The 15,916-nt window shown below is 48.8% G+C and overlaps 1 protein-coding gene across 5 annotated transcripts in view; it reads left to right on the top strand.

Annotated features, from left to right (window-relative positions):
• The window catches only part of ARNT2 (aryl hydrocarbon receptor nuclear translocator 2), a 194,182-nt gene that overhangs the window by 68,330 nt on the left and 109,936 nt on the right, over window positions 1–15,916 (top strand). For all 5 annotated transcript variants that reach the window (XM_060097491.1, XM_060097489.1, XM_060097492.1 and 2 more), the window contains 2 exons: window positions 843–1,056; window positions 4,742–4,955. In XM_060097491.1, the coding sequence (XP_059953474.1) occupies window positions 843–1,056; window positions 4,742–4,955 (428 nt within the window). The remainder of the gene's footprint in view (window positions 1–842; window positions 1,057–4,741; window positions 4,956–15,916) is intronic.

The raw sequence follows: 15,916 nt of genomic DNA, 5'->3' as shown, positions 1-15,916 counted from the left end.
CGTGTGATGTACTTTTAGACAGTTCTTTTATCCGAAGTGACAGCTTTGTCTCAGTGTCATTGAACTGGGTTGGCTGTTACTCCCTTTCAAGCCTAGAGGTGATAATCTCGAGACAGAAACATTCTATCATCCCTTTTGCTAGTTTAGCATCTTAACACGTCCGTGAGGGTTGCTTTCAGAATTCCTGGCAGTGCTGGGTTTTTTAATTGGCTCTCTGTTGTTTAGTGAGCGGGGTGCACCTGTTCTGTTACTAAGCTGCAGAAAATGTGCTGTGCATAGTGCGAAGGCTCGTTCACAACTTGATGTGACGTAGGTCTGTGGCGTGGCTGTCTGTTCAGTGACACCAAGAATGGCAAGGCTAGACATGTTTCTCACTGGGGGTCAAAGTAAACCACGTATTTGAGCAGATGGTAACTACATTCAGTGTGTGTGCATGTGTGTGTGTGTGTGTGTGCGCGCACGTAGCATGTACAGATCCCTGGGTGCACATGGAAAGCATGTTGAGTTCACTTTGGATGCCTAAAGGATAATGTCTTCATTATTTATGCTTATTAAAAAGTACTTAGGTACATGGGAGCAGTGGAAAGCTTTCAGTACATATTTAGTGAGTCTGAGGCATCTGTAGAAGCCTGTCCCCACCCCACCCCCCGAGAAAGAAACTTGCTAATGTGTCAGGGAGCTGCTCTGCCCAAGATGTGTTCAAAGCCACTGAATTAGCCATTACGAGCTAGTCTTTTGGTTACTTGGCATTAACGATGTACGTGCCGTTTTACACCGTCAGACAGTAACCCCCTGTCTGATCCTTCTCTTTCCCCCTCTCCTGATCTCGTGCTTTCGGGAAGAGAGAACCACAGTGAGATTGAAAGGAGGCGGCGGAACAAGATGACCCAGTACATCACCGAGCTCTCTGACATGGTCCCCACGTGCAGCGCGCTGGCCCGGAAGCCGGACAAGCTCACCATCCTGCGCATGGCCGTCTCGCACATGAAGTCCATGCGGGGCACCGGGAACAAGTCCACAGACGGCGCCTACAAGCCTTCATTCCTGACGGAGCAGGTACCCCGTTCGCCCCTCGCCTGCGTGCTTTTCTCCCCGGGTAATGGCATCATTGGAAGGGGAGAGAATGATTGACAGCATCGCCAAGATGAGATAAGCTACCTGGGGAAACAGGGCTAAAGGCTGAGGTAGGGACGAAACCAGGGGATTTTATTTCCATTCTTCACTAGGAAATGCTCTTCCAGGGGTGTTTGTCTGATTTTGCGTCTTCTGCTTTTTAAATTTCCCATGTACCTTAATAAGGCATCACTCAAAAAAAGACATTGTGCTTAGCATGCTAATACAAGAAAAAGCCAAGCAAAACCACAGTTTTTCTGTGGTAGAATAGCGGTGGTGATCATGATGGTGATCAAAGTTTTGGTAGCCGTCACAACAATCATAGTGGCAAGGATCCAAACAGCCAGCACTTGGGCCTCTGCCCTGAGCCGGGTCAAAGTCAGATCTGTCTGTGCAGGATTTCATTCAATCCTTATTCTAGCCCGAGGAGGAAGCCTCTGTAATTCATCCCTGCTTTAGAGATGAGCAAGTGGAGGCTTAGAAAGCATCAGTCCCCTGCTCCGTGGCGGGGCCAGGAGTTGACACAGGTTGGTCAGACCCCAAAGCCATATGTTTAACGTCTGTACTAGTAGCTGCATAGTTGGGAAGAGCAAACCCAGGAAATGGTTAGTGGGAAGTATTTTGTAACTTGACCGTTCCCTGCGCTGGAAGGCCTGTGTTCTGGGTCATGGTTTTTCTCCATGCTGGCCAGTAGTAGCGCAGATCATCAGATGCTCTCAGCTTCTGTTTGCTCATCTGTGGATGAACATGAGCTTTCTTCCTTCCTGACTCTGAGGGGTACTGCAGGATAAAGGAGATGATGGACTTGAGAGCACTTTGTGTATGGTGCAGGCAGGGGAGAGGAAAGTGATGTGCTGTCGGGGATGCAGGTAGGAAGTGTTAGGTCTCGTCGGGGGCTTCTCGGGAGAGAGCTGGCCCTGGCAGGCTGTGAAGGAGCCCCAGAAGATGCACAGAAACAGGGGAGAGGAAGGGATTCGACACGAGCAGACCAGTGAGCACAGAGCCTTGGAGGAACAGGGGAGGAAGGCGTGTCCAGAGACAGAATCGTTTATTCTGCCAGTAGGAAGAATCTGTTCATGTCACTGGACTTAGGTTTAGGAAAAGAGCAAGGGGAGAGGAGCTAACGTGTATTCCTGTGTGGCAGGCATTTTAGCAAGGGCTCGGGTCACCCCAGGGCCCACGTGTTCCTCACCTCGAGGTGTGAGGAGGTGTGGCAGCAGAGTGACCCTCGCTGGGAGGCCACGGGGCCCGGTGGTCCTGGGCACAGGGCCCAGCCTCTTTCCACCTCTGTAAAAGGACCGCAGTGATGGCCCCCACCTGGTAGGGTTGTAGAGACAGGTCAGGTAGGCAGCAGAGGAGAATGTTTAACACGGGGCTGCAGTGGAATGAAGGATGGAGAGCTGGCAGGTGAGCAGGCAGAAGTTCATTGTGCACCTCCTGACCACTAGGATAGCGAAAAGCTTTCTCTCTGCATTTCTTTAATCCTTACGTGGACCTGCCAGGGTCCATGTTTGACATTAATCTCTTTACCTGTAAGTGACTGAGGATTAAGAAAGTGAAGAGAAGAGAGAAGGCAGTTATGCAAGTTACATGAGTCCTCCCCATCTTTCTCTCTCGGTTCCCAGGTAGGTTGTTGATGACAACAACAGCTACGTGTGTTAAGCGCCTACTGTGTGCCAAGCCTTTACTAAGTCCTTCACATGTAAGATCTCACCGAACCTCACAAAATCTCACTGAAAAAGCGTGTGAAAACACGGAAGCCGAAGATGTTCAATAGGGAGCCCAGACTTGCACGGTGAAGTGGAAGGGCCATAGTTGATGGTCTCCTTTTATGCCACAATCCGTGCCTTTAGACCTAACTGTTGGTTTAACTGGAGAATAAAAGCAAGGCTCATTCTGGATTCAGGGCACAGGACCTTGGTAATGAGTGACGTGCTCCCAGAAGACAAAAACTGGGGAGAAGGGTGTAGAAAGAGGGGCCCATGATGAGGGTGAGGCTCCGTTCCATAAGCCCTTCCCACAGTCCTTGCAAAAGGGCTGAAACTGTGAAAACCTACATGGAGTCATCAGCGTCCACTTCCTCTCCTCCAGAGACAGAGAATTCTCTACTTTCCCAGACAACCTGTTTCATTTTTTCCAGTCCTTCCTGTTGGGAAGATCTTCTCCATACTGAAAGTAAAACCGCTGACCCAATCTTCTGAAATGAGTAAGCATCTAAGAGACATGGAACAGCAGAAGTGCCAAGCAAGAGAAATGGACAAAATAAACCTTTCCGTAAAAAAATGCTTGTACAGCCTGCTTCCACCCTAGATCCCCAGACAGAGGATGTTACAGTTGTGACTCAGCCAAGGGCTCAGAGGCACTGGCAAATCTCCCCAGTTTCTGCTCCCCAGCAGACTCACATTTTCTAATTTTCGGGCTTTTGGACCCCCCTCGGGACGGGCACTGAGGGTGGGGTCAGATGCTCTAGACTCCACGTCTTTTGCCTCCATGCAGATGGCCCTTCCTCTGTGTTACAGCGGGGCTTCCACCTAAGATTACACGTGAACAAAGGATTCCCAGCAAAAAGTGTCTGCCAACCACTGACTGGAAGGATCCCTTTGTTCTTCGGGCCCTGAGCAGTGTGTGAGGTTGTTAGAGAGGCGGCTGTGGACCCCAGCACATGGGGAAGACATAGCCCCCCAACTCCTGCAGGAACGGAGCCCCTTTCATTCAGCAGGAAAGGGCTCCTGAGCTTGATGGGAGAATGACAGGGTAGGTAGCCACACCTGAGCTGCCTGCAGGCCCTGCAAAGAGAAGACTTTTTAACAGAGTTGACTTTGCCCCCTCTATGTCCCTCTCGGGATGATGACCAGGCTTCCTGCCACCCATTCATTGATCCCAAGCAGCTTCCTTCCTGCCTTCACTGACAGTCATGAGCTGTGTGAGTGTGACTCCAGGGCTGGTGCGGTCAACCTCTCTTCTCACCGTAAAGTGACATGGACAATGCTAGGTGCCCTGCCACTCTCTGGGATTACTCTGAGAGTCTGTTGAGATGTTGGCTGTCAAGGAGTCCTGGAAGTTTGACAGACATGCAGGTGTAAGGTGATACTCTTATATCCACCGCCAGCATTCAGCTCAGAAAGGAAGGAAGAGAAGAAGAATGAGTGCACTCTGAGTGTGGCAGGTGGTGGCTGGGGAGACACCTGGTGCCTTTCCTTCTCTCCTCCCACTTTCCCATGGTCCCTCCCTCCCTTCCATGAGCCCCGTGTGTACCGGACCCTTCTGATCCAATGACATGACTGCAGTTTGAATATGTAGGTGAGGCCATTCACACCTCTGACAACCCAGCACTTCCTGGTGATCACTTCTTGCTCTCTCATTCCCCTGGGCTAGAAATTTCCTCTCTCCCTAAGAGAGGGCCAGTTAAGACAGGTTTAACAGTGTTTGGAGTAGCTGTATCTTAGGGCTAGTATAAGCTTCGTGCATTTTTACAGCTCATTTTCCCAAAACAAACAAGCAAAAGCCCCAAAACTGTTTGTGTATCACAATGAATTTCTGAATAAAAGTTGAAGGTTGCTAATAACACTATTTAATTGGCCTGGGTTTGTCCATACTTGGTCCTAATCATGATTATTTTTCTTCCCAGGAACTGAAGCATCTCATCCTTGAAGCAGCTGATGGATTTCTGTTTGTAGTGGCGGCTGAGACGGGGAGAGTGATTTATGTGTCTGACTCCGTTACCCCCGTGCTGAACCAGCCCCAGTCAGAGTGGTTTGGGAGCACCCTCTATGAACAAGTGCATCCTGACGATGTGGAGAAGCTGAGAGAGCAGCTGTGCACCTCAGAAAACTCAATGACAGGTCAGTGTAGCTCTCTCTCTCTCAAGACTTTTCCCTGGAGAAAAATTTCTTTCATTAAACATATCAGGAAGCTGGAGGTCAGAAAAAATTTCCTGCAGGTGAGGGATATATTTGACTTAGCTTGTGTAATAGCTTCATTCATCCTGTAGTGTTTTAAAATCTCATTTTTAATACATCATTTTTTCCCTATATTTTACCTGCAATTAGGGCATGTCGCCCCTAGGAAGCACTGTTGACACATTAGTCACAACCACATGCTCTGAAATGAGGGTTATGCCTCAAGTGCATGATTATTTGTGAACCTGATTATAGGCACTGATTTCCCAGACCTTACTTACCAGAAATGAAATTTCTCCTTGAGACGTTTAAATACAGTCAGCTCTGCTCTAACACAAAATACATGTCATAAAAATCACTGCAGTAAACAGAATCATGAAACAAAACCCACAGGGCTTAGTGGGAGAAAATGGGCTAGGAAGACAACACTCAAAACTTTGTCAGTGACAGGTAAGAACAAAACTAGGAACCTGATAAAAATGGGAGCACAGCTTGACACATTCAGTGGTTAAGAAATTTACAAATATTACCATAAATATGGCACTTGAGCTTGAAACTGACTTGAAGTTTACTTATGGAAGTGAGCCTCAGAAGGGCTGCCACTTGGGTGTTCCTGTGAAATGATGCAAGGACAGTCATGTGAAATCAGGCAGAAATCAAAAACTGTAACACCAGATGTTGGACAGGTATGGCTCATAACACACACGGTAAATTGAGGCGGCTGCTGTGTGCCTGAGTGTGTGCATTTTGTGAATTCCTATGTGACTGAGTTCAGCTGGGTGCAGTTTTCTGTGTTCATCTAGTATTTCTTGCAGATGAAATCATGCATAAGCAAACACAAAATTCACGTTCTGCTCAAATTGTCCCCCAATGTATCAATGGCATTGGAACAGATTCGCATTTTCAAAACAAGTGTTATAGTAGAGTTGACTTATACCATACTACTTGCATTCCACTTTATGATATATCTGTTTGTGCAGTGGTGTTCTTCCTGCCACACTGAGAGCTACTGGATTCTCATTCACTTCTGTGTCTGCCTGCAGAGCCTTACTCAGTGCTTGGCATGCAGTAGGCATTCAGCAGAAGCCTGGTGAGCAAATGAGGCAGTGCTTTGCTCATTGTAGTAGTCTGCTAGGGCTGCCATAAAAAAATACCACAGACTGAGTGGCTTAAACAACTGACATTTATTTTCTCAGAGTTTTGGAGGCTGAAAGTCCAAGATCAAGGTTTGGTTTCTGGTGAGACCTCTCTCCCAGGCCTGTAGACGGCCGCCTTCTCACTCTGTGCTCACATGGACTTTCCTCTGTGTCCACAAATCTCTGGTGTCTCTCCCTCTTTATTTATTTATTTTTGGCTGCATTGGGTCTCTGTTGCTGCGCGCGGACTTTCTCTAGTTGCGGCAAGCAGGGGCAGCTCTTCGTTGTGGTGCACAGGCTTCTCATTGCGGTGGCTTCTCTTGTTGCAGGGCACGGGGTCTAGGCGCATGGGCTCAGTAGTTGTGGCTTGCAGGCTGTAGAGCACAGGCTCAGTAGTTGTGGCACACAGGCTTAGTTGCTTCACGGCATGTGGGATCTTCCTGGACCAGGGCTCGAACCTGTGTCCCCTGCATTGACAGGCTGATTCTTAACCACTGCTCCACCAGGGAAGTCCCACTCCCTCTTTCTTCTTATAGGGACACCAGACCTACTGGATTAGGGCCGTACTCTTTTGACTTTATATGACTTTATTCACCTCCTTAAAGACCCTGTGTCCAAATACAGTCACATTCTGAGGTTCTGGGGGGCTAGGATTTCAAGATATCAATTTAGGGGGGACACAGTCCAGTCCATAACACCTATGATAAGACTGAATCAGATGTTGTCAAAAGTGACGGCAGTACCACTGTTTCTGAACGATAATAGTCATTTTCTCCGTGTTGGTTATCAACGATACACGAAAAGGAGGGAGAAGATAAAGGATTAAGGTGTGAGGACAGAGGCTACATTGTGCTTACCTCGTGTCTCCTGAAATGGTGACACGTGACCGTACTTGTAAAACAACGGCGCTGAAACAGACGCAAAGAAAGACGTGCCCTGCCATCCCCCAGCCTGGGGTGAATTAGAGAACTCCCTGTAGAAATCCTTGGGAACACACCTTGTAAAGGTAAATATCTGGGAGGGATGTGAAAGGGAAATAAAGCATCCAGGAAGTGTTGGTTTGACAGCTGAAATCACCTTCTGTGGAAAGAGCTGTCTTTTTCCAGACTTCAGTGTCTGAACACAGGATGTGGCTTTTTGAAACCAGTCAGGAGACCCAGCTGGGGCAGTTGGTGGGGGAAGTGATGGTCAAGGGCAGGTCAGGCTCCGGGTCAAGGGTTTAGCTAGCGGGCTCACCAGAGTTGGGTGGACACTTCTGTCTGTGGGAAGTCTTAATGTGTCTGGCAATGTTTAAAGGGGCAGAGTGAACCACATTTGGACAGAAATGTCCCTGGAGTGGACACTGGATGGTGGTCTTGGCATCCTTCACCTCCAAAAAGTTCCTTGTGCTCTTTCGTGGCTTTTTTTCTTTTTCCTTTCCTCTCTTCTTTCCTTCCTTTCTTCCTTCCTTCCTCCCTCCCTCCCTTCCTTCCTTCCTTCCTTCCTCTTTCTCTCTCTCCTTTTTCTTTCTTTCTTTTTTTCTAAGAACACTGAACATGAGATCCCTCCTTACTCCATTTTAAAGTGCATGTTACTGCATCACTAACTACAGGTACAGTATTGAAAGCAGATCTCTAGAACGTACTCATCTTGCATAACTGAAACTTTATACCCATTAAGCACAAACTCCCCATTTCCCCTTCCCCGCAGCCCCTGGTAACCACCATTCCCCTCTCTGCCTCGATGAGTTTGACTACTTTGGGCACCTCGTATAAGAGGAATCAGGCAGGGCTTCCCTGGTGGCACAGTGGTTGAGAGTCCGCCTGCCGATGCAGGGGACACGGGTTCGTGCCCCGGTCCAGGAAGATCCCACATGCCGCGGAGCGGCTGGGCCCGTGAGCCGTGGGTGCTGAGCCTGCGCGTCCGGAGCCTGTGCTCCGCAACGGGAGAGGCCACAACAGTGAGAGGCCCGCATACCGCAAAAAAAAAGAGGAATCAGGCAGTATTTGTCTTTCTGTGACTGGCTCATTTCACTTAGCATACGGTCATCTAGGTTCAAACCTATTGTCGCAAATGATAAGACTAACTTCTTTAAGGCTGGATAATATTCCATTGTATGTATATACCACATTTTCTTTATCCATTCATCTGTCAATGGGCATTTGGATTGTTTCTGTATCTTGGCTATTGTGAACAATGCTGCAGTGAACGTGGGAGTGCAGATAGCTCTTGGAGATCCTGCTTGCAGTTCTTTTGGATATACCCTATAGCCAGAAGTGGGGCTGCTCCCAGGCAGGGTTGATTCTCACCCAGGCTCTCCTCATATAACAAAAAAGGTGTTTACTAGAAGCTCTAAGTTTATGTTCTTCTAGCTTTGCAACACCAGCAGAAACTGTTAGCCTTCCCAGTACTTCCAGCAAATATCCCAGGATTGGCTCTCTTGGATCAGCTTGGGACACCTGCCCTGCCCTATCCCTGTGGCTAAGGATTCTGAGCCAGGGTGTGAGGCCAGCTTCTCCATCCAAGGCACTTGGACCCAAGAGTTGGGGAGATGTGATTTCCCAGAGGAAATTAGGGCAGTCACTAAAAGTTGGCCCTGGCTGGGAGAGCCAGGCTCTGGGCGTTAGAAGTGATGCCCATGGGGAAGGATGGGTGTTCTCCTGGAGAACGGGGAGCACCTTCTCCTCTTACTGGGAATGCTGGGGATATTGGGGTTACAGGATTCTGGAGCTGAAGGAGGGCAGTGATCAGGTAAAAGTTTGATGGAGGGAGGGGCTGCAGAAATAATTACTGTGGGTCTTGGAGTGACCTGAGCCCCAGCTCACTGTATGGAAGGAGAGGAACGAAGGAGAGGCCCAGGCTTTCTAGGTGGTAGCAGAGCCTCTGACTATAACTGGATGTGCCCAAGGGGTGGGGTCAGAGGGCAAGCAGCGCTGCGAGCTGCCCAGCAGAGTGCAGAGAGAGCGAGTCCTTCTCTGTATCTTCCATGATCTATCCCAAGACCCCACCCACTCACCACCACTGTGGCTGCTGAACTCTGGAAAGCCCTGATGCTGGCAAGCAGAAACTGGAAACGCCTTGTCAGTGACACTGTGCTGCGCAGGAAGTGCCTGGCGGCCCCGGCTGGCAAGCGGACGTGGAAGAGGATAACCCGTGGCCTCGTCAAGACTAGGTTTATTTGGCCCATTTCCCCACTTTGCTCTTCTGTGGCTCTGTTTCTGCTTGACTCTTCCTTCATTCAGAGAATTGGGTCAGCCTTTTGGTTCAGTACAGGGAAGAACTTTGCAATAGTTAGAACCGTCCAAAGGCACAAAGAGTGTAAGCCAAGGCTGAATTAACCTCCCTCCCTCCCCCCTCCTTCCTTCCTCCCTCCCTCCCTCCCTTCCTTCCTCCCTCCCTCCCTCCCTCCCTCCCTTCCTTCCTTCCTCCCTCCCTCCCTTCCTCCCTCCCTTCCTTCCTCCCTCCCTTCCTCCCTTCCTCCCTCCCTCCCTCCCTTCCTTCCTTTCTTTTCCTTCTTTCCTCTTCCCCCCATTTCTTTATCCAGTCACTACTTTTTAAAAATCATTTATTCATTCATTCAACAATTACCTGTTTTGCATGGCCACAGAAAGGTCATTTGGGATGCAGTCTCTCCTTCCCAATCACCGACAGGAGTTTCCAGCTGTTGTTGAATGAGTGGACCCCCACTTCTTAATTGTTCCAAATTATTTGTGATAATTTGGGGAGAGCCCCAGCCAGGTCGGTCCCTGAGGCCTTTGGCCGGAAAGCTCCTGTGCATGATTCACATGTCCCAATCAGCTGTGATTAAGCTTCCCTATCTCCCCGAGAGCTTCACTGAAGTCCAGAGATACTTTCAGCCTTGGATCACAGGATTTGGCCGGGCCGTGGTCCGGGCACAGATAGCAGCTCACCAGGAAGCCGTGCTCAGCCAGCTCTGTCGGCTGACCTGTCATCACGCTGTTTCTGGGAGAGGTTAAAGATGCTGCATCTGCTGTGCAGTCTCCCTGCTCGTCCGCGAGAGGGGATGCCTGTGGGACCCATCGCACGTTTTGCTTTTATCTTCTCACTCAACCCTAACAGTGAACGATTAATAACTATAACAAACTTACATTCTTATAGCACGTTTTTACCACTTTAGTGGATATGAACCAGGGCTGCACCTGCATCTCCTAAGAGCATCTTAGAAATCACAGGCCCCCTGGGCCTACTGACTCAAGAGCTACATTTTAATGAGATCCCCAGGGGATTTATATGCACATTCTAGATTGAGAAGCCCTGAACTAAAGAATTTAGCAAGTTGTGGTTGGGGTCTTGCAGCTGCTGGGGTCGGGGACATCCTTCGACTGCCGGGACCGGCAGGAAGTGGTGGGATTGGCCCCAGCAACCTCTGCTGCCCAGCTTGGATTTGCCCAGCTCTCGGGCCCGAGGCCAGGCCTTTGGGGAGAGCATTTGGAGGAGCAGCCCTTGGAGGCTTGATGCCCAGGGCACTGGCTGGCCAGGCAGGGGCATGAGCATGCACAGAGCAGCCTGCAGCCCTGGGACCTCGCTCTGCAGTCCACACATGGCAGACTGTCCACCAGGGTCAGGAGGAGGTTTGCAGGGTCGGCAGTTATCCTCCCCTGCAGAAGAGGAGGAAAGCAAGGAGCTGAGGGCGGGCTCACACCGCGCCCTCGTGGACCCGGTCTGGAGCAGAAGCAAACCAGTTACGCGTGACGCCGCGGAGGACAGCAGGCCCGCCTGGGAAAAGAGCTGACGGTGGTCAGCATTCAGCCTCACCCACCCAAGGCAGCTGGGCCTCCTTCGTAACACTTTGCAAAGGAGGGCAAGGACAAAATTGTGTTGGACTCAGCCACGCAGTTGGGTCCTTCCGGGAAGAATGTCAGGCCAATAATTGTTCCCCCAGGGGTCCCATGAAGTCCACCCCTGTGATATCAGCTCTGGAAAAATATAGTCTGTTTCCAAATGTCAGTCACGAAGGTAACTTCATGAAAACCATATTTGCAAATCTATAGCTTATTTTCTTTGGAATAGCCACACTTAGTCTTTGGACTAACGCCAGACTCGGAACTCCTAAACGCATTCATCAGTCCCTTTCTTGCCATATTAGGTAACGTAGACAAATGTGCCCCCCCCCAAAAAATCCTTATTTTATCTGAGTCAACTATGAACACTGTTATTGGGTTTCTGCTGTTTGAAATAGAAATAAAGTGTTTTAGTGGCAAGCAAAGCATGTTTATTTGATTCAGGCTCCTTAGAAATTGCCCAGTTGTGTAGTAAACACTTAGGCCACCAGAAACAATGTTTAGAGTTGGGTCGCCAGAGGTGCTTGGTAAATGCACGTGAGAGTGCAGTCGGAGAATCACGGGCTGGTTAGTTTCATTTCTTCCTAGTGACTTTCCCACTAGAAACCGCAACCTACTTAGATCTGTTATCCCAGATGTTTCTCTGGCACCAGTTCAGTTCTTTCTCATTGTTAAATATTTATACAACCTGCCTTGTTTTGCTTTGCTACATACATAGCATGTTGTTGCTGCTGAACTGCTTGTGTTTTTCTCACATATTTTACGTTGAAAGATATTTCATGAATCTGGACAGATTTCCAGCTTGGGTCGCTGGGTTCATTATCACTCTGGTGTCACCGCGGATAAAGGAGTTGGGCATTGTTTTCACACACGTCACAGATTGTGGCTGGATGGCCAGCTTCCCTGCCATCAGGGAGAGCAGAGAGAGCTCACCCCAGCCTGCATGTGTGCTCACCAGGGCGGCTGAGGGGTGAGATGGGGTGGGCACGGGGGCCGAGGGGAGACCGCTGGGGGTTGTGGAAGCATCCCTGCGCTTGGAGTCAGATAGACCTGGTGACAGTTCGGTTCATGGCCCTTTATTTTGGGTGAATGACTTAATCTCCCTGGGCTAAGTTTCCTCACCTGTAGATGCAGACAATAATATGCCCCCTACAGGACTGCGTTGAAGCATGCACGACAGGACATATGGGATAGTATTAATGATTGTGTTTGAGAATTGTGGAGATTTCATTCACTTTTTTTTTTTTTTTGCGGTATGCGGGCCTCTCACTGTTGTGGCCCCTCCCGCTGCAGAGCACAGGCTCCGGACGCGCAGGCCCAGCGGCCATGGCTCACGGGCCCAGCCGCTCCGCGGCATGTGGGATCTTCCGGGACCGGGGCACGAACCCGTATCCCCTGCATCGGCAGGTGGACTCTCAACCACCGCGCCACCAGGGAAGCCCTCATTCACTTTTAAATAACTGAAAATTATATTTAAACACTGATGTGGATCAGTGGTTTTCCAAACTATCTGTCTTGCTTGTTTTATTTCTCTTCTTACCCCCATAAAGCGTGTCTTAGGATTTTGGCACTGTTGACAAGGGAAGGTGGGTAGACTTTGACCTTTCTGAGTTTTGCCCAGTTATGAAAGGATGGCTTCCCCCTCCCATCCTGTGCTTGAGATCATCCATCACACATTCAGGAGGAGGAGAGGGGTTGAAGATGTGCTTACTCTCTTTCTCTCTTTGTTCTGTTGGTTCATTCATTCATTCATTCATCCAGCACATATTTATTGAGTACTAACTCACTTTGTGCTGAGTGTTGGGGATATAGTGATGAACAAAACTGACACAGTCTGGCTGTCCTGGAGGTTAAAGTTTAGTGGGGAAGAGAGACAGCAAAGAAATAATCACGTGTAACACACACAACACACCATGACAAGTGTTAGGGAGGAAAAGTCCAGCGGGGGCATGGAGAACAAATAACATAGGACCTGGCTCATCCGGGCAGATTGGAGTGGGCTCTTGTGAGTGAATGAGGCTTAGTGACATCTGGGAGCTAAATGTTACCCGAGGAGAAGGTGGAGGGTGAGGGGAGTGGATGCTCAGTCCCAGAGCAGTAAGTACCCAGGCCACTGCAGGTTTTCAACCAGAGGAGTCCCGGGATCCATGGTGCTTGTGAGAAGCTCACTCCGGCTACAGAGTAGAGAACATGCTGTGTGGGAGCCAGCCTGGGTGGGGGGGAGTCAAGGTAACGAGGGTGTGGGAATTATCCTGGGGCGGTGATGCAGGCAGGGGTTAGGATGGTGTCTTAGTTTCCTTGAGATGCAGTCACAAATTACCACAAACTGGGCAGCTTAAAACAACAGGAATTTACTCTCTCACAGTTCTGGAGGTGAGAAGTCCAGAATCAAGATGTCAGCAGGGTGGAGTCCTCCTGTAGGCTCTGGGGGAGACTCTCTCAGCTTCTGATGGTGGCCAGCAATCCCTGACGTTCTGAGTCCCGCCCACTGCCCCCTGTCTTGGGCAAGACCTGCCACTTTGCACTGTCTTCATGGACAGAGCAGAGCCAGCCACAGTCCAGAGCCAGGGCCAAGGCCGTGTTGTGCTGAGAGCAATGGAAGGTCGCCACGGCTGAGGGCAGTCTCAGACAGGGAGAGAGCAGGGGTCCAGGTCAGGGCCCGAAGCTAGAGAGGGAGCTGGGCGATGCTAGGATGGCCGAGGGCAGGGAACAAGCAGGGCATATCGTAGAGGGGAGGTGGAGTTTGTCCTCCAGCTTGGGCTGTATTCTGCTGTGACACAGACCTGGCCTGCTCAGGCCTGTCTCTGCCCGTCTTCAAGGTACAGAATCAGTTTCCAGATGTAGGACTTAGATGGTTGGTGCAGCCACTGTGCCTGCATTTTCTGAGGCTTCCTTTGGAGTCAGGCCCTGCAGCTAGGGCAGGGCACCCATCCCCTCACCAGACCCAGACTCTTTTCTCTTCCTGTCCTTGCCTCCCCTTGTCTCAGGACCTGTCCTGCGTTATCCGGAGTAACAGCTTGTTGGGAAAGGGTCCAAAACTTAAGTGTGCACAGCTTTACAAGTCTACAAGAGGCCTGCCTAGGAATGGCACTGAATGATTGGGTTTTCCATTCATCATGGAGCACACCTCTGCCAAGAGAAGTTACGGAGAGGCACACAGCCTCCTGCACAGAGGGGCTTCCAGGAAGGCAGGGAGGCATCCAGGGATGCAGGTGAAACAGCCGCCACTGGGAGTCTTGTGTTCATTGTATTTATGTACAGCCAAGTGGATTCTCCCCTTTGGTGTTAGAGAACCAGCCGCTTCCCCTTCAAGTGAGAGCCTCCCTGGGTGAATCGAGGGAGACCTCGGCCTCTGCCCAGGCTGTGCCATTGCTCAGTCGGGCAGCCAGGCTTGAGAAGAGAGGGGAGCAGGGCTGCCATGTCCAGGGAGAGTAGTCTTTTCCCAACTAGTAAGAGCAGTGAGTCTGTCCTGAGAAAGGGAGAGCCTGAGGTTAAAGTTCTTAAATAGGTCAGCATACACATTTTCCATCCCATTATAAAGGTATGTGAATTAGACTTGAGAACTCTAAATCTTGCTTCAAATTCACGCCCAGATTTAACCATATCAAAGAACCACTGGTTCGCTTCTCTGAAACGCTAAAATCACCTCCTAAAGATCTGTTCTCTACATGCTCATTTTTGTATCCTGGCTTTTCTTGAACTGAGGAACATCCAAGAGGCGCTTGAAACACAGCTGCTTTGTAAATAAGTTTTTTAAATTCCCAGCCCCTGAAACAGTGGTTCTCAAGCTTGATGCACATCAGAATTTTATTGAATGTTTTAAAAATTCTAATGTCAGGGCTTCACTACGTTTCTCTGATTTTAAGCCCAGGCATCTGTATTTGTAAGAGCAGCCCTGGTGATTCCAGTGTGAACCAGAGGTTGAGAATTGCTGTATCCTGGTGTATCCCCTGCCAAATAAAACCCAATCCAATCAAATAATACAGCCCCATCTGTTTTACACTAGGAGAGAGATTTCAGCAAGATCAAAATAACAAAGAAACAAAATGTTAAAAATGTAATCATGTAGCAACACGATTGAAAAATGAGCAGCTTCAGCTTTTTAGAACCTGTTTGCAAGAGTCTTGATTTCTTAATGAGGTATCTTTTGTCCTAAGTTTGATGCTCAAGAAATAAAGACCTTTTTTTTCTTCCATGTATAAGAGGAAACTATAACAAAAATAATCTATAAGTAGCATTGTTTTTAGGCAGATGAAATTATTTGGAGTTAGTTTAGGACATTTGAAAAGACACATGGAGTCATTGCTCCCTGCTGGTATGATTTCGGTTTCAGTAATATTCTCACGTGATGGTCACATTGTGTAATGCTTTGGTTAAAAATAACTTAATTGCAAAAACCCCAGCGTGATCAAGAAAATTCAAATAGTTTCCTTTGGTTTCACTAAAAAAAGAGACATATTTCCTCTGAAAGGTTGTGACTCATGCCAAATGGTTAAATAAAAATGCACATATAGCACTGATCTTTCCTGTTTATTGCTTTCTCAGTAGAAGCTAATTGAGGAAAACATCTACATTCGGTTTTCCCTTTGTTTTTGTTTTTGTTTTTTAGCATCTTTATTGGAGTATAATTGCTTTACATTGTTGTGTTAGTTGCTGCTCTATAACAAAATGAATCAGCTGTGCATATACATATATCCCCATATCCCCTCCCTCTTGCATCTCCCTCCCACCCTCCCTATCCCACCCCTCTAGGTGATCACAAACCACTGAGCTGATCTCCCTGTGCTATGTGGCTGCTTCACACTAGATATCTATTTTACATTTGGTAGTATATATATGACCATGCCACTCTCTCACTTCGTCCCAGCTTACCCTTCCCCCTCCCCGTGTCCTCAAGTCCATTTTCTACATCTGCATCTTTATTCCTGTCCTGCCCCTAGGTTCTTCAGAACCTTTTTTTTTCTTTTTTAGATTCCATACATATGTG

This window comes from Mesoplodon densirostris, chromosome 4 (assembly GCF_025265405.1).
Source record: "Mesoplodon densirostris isolate mMesDen1 chromosome 4, mMesDen1 primary haplotype, whole genome shotgun sequence".
Taxonomy (NCBI): Eukaryota; Metazoa; Chordata; class Mammalia; order Artiodactyla; family Ziphiidae; genus Mesoplodon; species Mesoplodon densirostris.
Note: the sequence above shows the minus strand (reverse complement) of the source record. Positions and strands in the feature narration are given on the sequence as shown.